Source organism: Amblyomma americanum, chromosome 8 (genome assembly GCF_052857255.1).
Source record: "Amblyomma americanum isolate KBUSLIRL-KWMA chromosome 8, ASM5285725v1, whole genome shotgun sequence".
NCBI lineage: Eukaryota > Metazoa > Arthropoda > Arachnida > Ixodida > Ixodidae > Amblyomma > Amblyomma americanum.
Window position 1 is genome coordinate 157,201,319 of NC_135504.1, and position 5,779 is coordinate 157,207,097.

The following is a 5,779-nucleotide window of genomic DNA, read 5'->3' on the forward strand; positions in this document are numbered from 1 at the left end:
TCCCTTTCCGTATTTTGGTAGCGCTCACCAATACCTTCAAGGATGCATTTCCAACTAGCCCCAGTTGTAGCTCTTTTGACAAAAGGTGTCCCCACCCTGAACGCGGAAGCGAGCGGGCATCCAGTAACCTTATGCGACCACGGCCGAGGTGCAGCCACGGCGAAAGTGCGACCATGCTGAAGAGGCGAAGCGGCTGCCGTAATGTAGCCCCTCTCCCTCTACTACACATGCTCACAACTGGCGAGGCGAGCGGCGTCTGCTCCACGACGAGCGCAGCGGCGGAGTGACGTCACGCCAGATGGCGCGCCGAGCGGCGCGACCACGGCCAAGGTGCAACCCAAGGAGGTTATATTAAAACTTCTGGAGTGGAGGCCCCCTATGCATGCATGCAGGAACAGGTGAAGCCAGCCAGACCGACCGGTGGCCATCTTGCCAGGGGCGGAAACAGGCCGTGGTGAAATGCGCGAGAGCAGAGAACGTCAGCAGAGAACGACTAATTTTGCGATTTTTTTACGCCTCAGCCGCAAGAATAAGTGAGAAACATCTTCTGGTAGGGATGTTGCTTCTAAGGGCACTAAATTCGCTTGTATATTCTCCCCGATTTTCGCGTGAATTTGCCTGAAAGGCTCCGGTAGGCGATTTCTCCTGTTAACTGTCGCTGCCTTGGAAAGCTGATAATTTTCTCAACAAAGCGCGTAAAGCGTGTCGTTTCAGCTAATCATGCAATGAAACATTAGCAGTGATTGGACGGAAAGTTAACTGACGAACATACTCTTTACTGGGAATGGGAAGGACAATTAAGCGTTTACAGTTCTGTAATACATGGTAGGGTTCTCGAATATCTAAAACATGCGGAAAGAAACGAAAGCAACTGCAATGGTCGAGCATACTGTCATTGCTACCTGGATTAAGATCTGCCTCACATGACCAGATCACCACTAATACTGACACCATTTGGCCCTGCAGTTTAATTTATGAATATTAGAAGTGCTTCATGGTGCCATAAAGCTGTGTATGCAGTCTGTGTTTCAATTTAAGCCCAAAGGTTGTTTAAACATGAACAAGAAAACCGCGCTTTACTTTCATTTAATCAGGGTTTATTCACTCTATTACAGGGTTCCATGGCAAATTAAGGTAGAAAGGCAAACATGAAAAGCAGCAAGTTGCGGAAACAAAAACTGACACATACAGAGCACTCTAAAGAATAACAATGCCGACTATCTGAACCTGGCATATCTATACTGCATTGAGTAATGCATATATACACCAGAGTCACTGATTCTTAAAGATAATCAGTCTGGACAAGAGAGTGCGCACCTTCTCTTCGCAATTTCCTCGGTTCATCTCCTTGGCAATGTGATGAATTCTGACCTTCAGATAGAGCTGTGGACAAGTTGTAAATATGGTTATCTAATGGGTCGCAGTCCAACAGATGAGTTTCAAGTTGTGCAAACCAGGCCCTCTCAATAACTGTGGTCAGAATCTCCACTACAAGGTGTTCGCATTGCGCATGCAGCAGCCTTAAATCTTTGTATTGAACTTGCAGCACTCTGAGTCCCTTTTCAGCAGCCTCGCAGATCTGCAAGACGTCCTTGGATGGTGCTATAAGCCCACCACGGCTTTTTGCACGAATGAGGCCGGTCAGCTCATTGGAATGCAGCGCTGCCACACAGTCCTCACATTGTGTTCTAGCAGCAACTTTTGCAGCTACAAATCCTGCAATGTAGGGAACAACAGAGTTCGCTACTGCTGACAGGCACTTGGGAAAGTCCACACGGTCAGTATAATCGTGCTCGTCGTCCAAAGGCTCCAATATTGCAGACCTTCTCTGCGATGTTACTGCCACTGGAGATTCGGCCATATCAGTGGCAGCAGACAGACTGAAAACAGTAACAACATCTTGGGAGCAATTCCCTGCGTTAGATGACTTGACTTCGGTCTGAACAAGAAGACGCTTATATGCAGCTTTAAACTGGCAGGCAGTGGGGTTGTTGTTGAAGCCACCCCTTCTCCGTACACAACCAAAAAAAGTCTCTAAGTGATCTTGAGACATCTTGTGTGTCAGGAGGTATTTGAGCTTGCCTGTCGAAACAAGTCCTTCAAACAAAGCTGCAACGCTCTGCATGCAAATGAGCAGGCCTACAAACCCAGTTTTCTTCTGTCCGTCAGTCATTAGTCTTCCATTGGCATCTTTCAAGTTCCTAATATACTGTTCAGCCTCCTGGAGAAATAACTTCCAAGATGCTGCATTCTCCTTGCGTATTGCAGCCTTATATGAGCGTGCCAGGGGATTTCTTGAGTTCAGTAGGTCAAAGAGGCGATCAAAGATCCGTATGAATTTTGCTGTGGCATGCGCACCTCGAAATTGCGGCAATTTCAGTGTGGACTCACAAAAGTCAAGTGCGTCAGCGACCGATGAACTCAGCGTTTGAACCGCAAGCCGAACCTTCATCTTCTGTTTTTCCCACAAGAGATGAACTCTCGTGAGCTTGTTCCCCAAGTGGAGCCCCTCTTTGCGCTGCAATGCTTCCAAAGCTTCAATATAGCACCATTTGACATTTGAACCTTCAAGATCAATGAGGTGACTCACAGACCCCAGGCAGTTTCGGATCAGTTTGATCATGTGACATGCATCAAGCATCACGAAAAATTTCTTGAAAGGCTCTGTTGGGTGCTCGAAACTGGTGCTGAACATAGATGAATGGTAGCTGAGGTCCGCGCCGAGGCACCTTGCCATGGTGAAGTTTGAAGCGGCTCCATCAAATGTCAGCGAAACAACTTCTACTCCTGCTGATGCGACTCTTGACAGACACTCTTTCACTAAGTCTGCCCTTTCTGATCCAGAAAGGGACTCAATGAGAAAATAGCCAAGAGGGACTTTCAACCTCATATTCAATGCAACAGCCATAAACACGCAAGCATTGGTTGCCTCTGGGAGGCTGTCGTCAGACAGTTCTGTGCCAAGGTCGACGTAGCCAACTACCTTGTTGCCGACCAGCTGGACGTGTTTCTTGATGGACATGTCGTCTATCATAAGAGCAGCAAACAATGGCTCGTCCCGGCCTTGCGTCACATTTTTTTAACAACGCAAACGCTTAAGATGTGAACCCAGGCTCACCATTCACTGCCTTGTACCACTCGCGCAGCGTGCGCTGAGCAGGCAAAGCATTATTAAACTTAGCTCTTACATATTCATATGCAGCAGGAGAGTAAAAGTGAAGCGTTAATGCGAATGCGCGATGTTCAGGAGGATATTTGTTGCTTGTCTTTTCGATGGCTCTGCCAAGGAGCTGTTGCATGTCAGGAGAAAAGGAGGCTTCAAAAACCTCAAGGCCACTCTCTGACAAGAGCTTCATCTCTCTCAGCTCCTTGACCAATTCGCGGGAAGTATTGCACCGCGCCGCTAGTCTTCGTTTTGTCTGGTGCAATGTCTTGACCTTTTTTTTTTCAGTTGGTTGACCTGTCCCTCTGCATCTCTGGCTTTTTGCCGATACCAATCCTTGCTTGGTGAGCTCACTTCATCTGTAGCTTGATCTGTAGGTCCTTCGGGCTCCACCGGCTCCTCGCTATCTCGGGACTTATCGCGGGCACCGTCCGACACTTGGGGGGGTCACGCTTTCTCTTTCGCTGTAAGAAGGAAAGCGTATGAGTCAGTGAAAGCTTGTGTATTTCAAGCACCTGTTACATATAGTGCCGTAAAGTTATGGCAAAGTGAACATGAAATACGACTGTCGAGAGACCAAAACTGAGAAAAAAGAAAAAAGAAAAACACAGAGACAAGAGAGCATTTGCGTTCTTTCCTAATTACTCGTGACCCGCTTTGCATTGCGATGCTCACGTAGTCATGCAGTGCTGGAGAGCCAGCATCAACAACTTTAGAAGCGCTGATACTGTACCAGCGCATTTTTAAAATAGCTTAAGAGCAAGTCATCTCCACTAACCATCGCGAACGTACTACATGAGGCCGCGTTTGTACTTACAGGCTTTTGGAGATGCGGTGGGAATGCCGGAAAGATGCTAGGAACGCTGCCAGGTCGCAGTCTGGTTGTTTGCCCGGTCCTGTCGAAGCACTGACGCTCAAAATGCGTTGAACAAAGACGGTCACCATCCTTCGGCGCCCAGCCATCCCGGCGTACCGCACGCTCCCACGCACCATGCAAACCAGGATCTTTAGGAAACCTATTACAAGGAAACATGATAACATGGCTCGGTATACGCTCCATTCTGGCAAAATAAAGTGCTTAAAAAGCGCTATGTAATCTGCACAGTTGTATTCGCGCATGGTCGGGGGCGGTCAGGTGCGATCGACCAAGCCTAGTACACTGCTATGCAAATACTTACAAATGAAACGTTATTCCCGGCGCCTTGACGCGATTCGTACATCCAAATGCGACGCACGACCCCACCATTGACGATGCAGTCGCTTGCTGTCCGTTGAAGAAACAGTGCACTAGCACAACCGCAACAAAACACCACGGAGCCACTAAGCTATACGGCGGACGCTACGCGTTCCGGCTGTTTTCTGCCCCTGGCAACATGGCGCCGCGTCAGTGAGCGCCGGCTTCACTTTTCGAGCGTCCCCTCCACTCCAGAAGTTTTAATATATAACCTCCTTGGTGCAACCACGGCGAAAGTGCGACCATGCTGAACAGGCGAAGCGGCTGCCGTAATGTAGCCCCTCTCCCTCTACTACGCATGCGCACAACTGGCGAGGCGAGCGGCGTCTGCTCCACGACGAGCGCAGCGGCGGAGTGACGTCACGCCAGATGGCGCGCCGAGCGGCGCGACCACGGCCAAGGTGCAACCACGGCGAAAGTGCGACCATGCTGAACAGGCGAAGCGGCTACAGTAGCTCTCGCTACAAAATAGCATCGCAGCTTTGAAACGTATCAGTGCCACATCTCAGTCATTCGCATGTGCTATGCTTCCCGCCGGTTTTTGCGAATCGATATTGTAGCAGGGCGTGTGTCCTCGTTAATGGAAGAGCGTAGCAGACAACGCTCTCCATTCGTGCTCGTGCGCGAACTCTCGCCGTGTTGCACGTTTATCGCCGTTATAAGGCGCTGACAAGTAATTTGGTCGACGGTCGCACAATATTATCAAAACTCAGGAAGGCTGTACAGCTTAGTTGCCTATCACTATTTGTGGATCTCTGAATTAACCCTTTTTCTGCACAAGTATTTAAATAATTTACCTGCAACCTGTTAACTTCCTATTTCCTTAGTCGTTCTTCATATACTGTTTTACTCGGAGTTTCCTCTATATCACACGATGTCCAACCCAATATACCCCTGTACAGCCTCGTTTGTGGTTGTTCGTGGGCACCAAGTGCTTAACATCCGACCGCTCTCTGGCTATTTACAGCATCGACTGAACTTCTACCCTTCGGCGGAAAATTGCACTCCCTGGTACCATATATTTTTCCAAATACCTGTCACGACTTCATGTTTCTACTTGATACCCTAGAGTGCCTTATGTTGCATCATCGCAGCATCTCTTTGCCATTTCAATTAAGCAGTCTGTTAGTGTTTTTCCCTGTATATCTCTACTGCGTATACCCGCAACCAGAGATAATTGTATTCTGACAGTGTGGGTATTTTATGCCGTCGTGATCTGGGTTTATGGGTGTTTAACGTCCCAAAGCGACTCAGGCTATGAGAGACGCCGTAGGGAAGAGCTCCGGGAATTTAGACCACCTGGGGTTCTTTAACGTGCACTGACATCGCACAGTACACGGCTCCTCTAGAATTTCGCCTCTATCGAAATTCGACCGCCGCGG

At 48.7% G+C, this 5,779-nt stretch overlaps 1 protein-coding gene across 1 annotated transcript; it reads right to left on the reverse strand.

Moving 5' to 3' along the window:
- Positions 1–3,420: 3,420 nt before the first annotated feature.
- On the reverse strand, positions 3,421–4,593 carry LOC144102124 (THAP domain-containing protein 2-like). The gene is made up of 2 exons (XM_077635419.1): positions 3,981–4,593; positions 3,421–3,627 (listed from the first exon to the last, which is right to left on the reverse strand). The coding sequence occupies exons 1-2, from the start codon at positions 4,221–4,223 to the stop codon at positions 3,514–3,516; spliced, it is 357 nt and encodes a 118-aa protein (XP_077491545.1). The 5' UTR covers positions 4,224–4,593; the 3' UTR covers positions 3,421–3,513.
- Between the last annotated feature and the right edge of the window lie 1,186 nt (positions 4,594–5,779).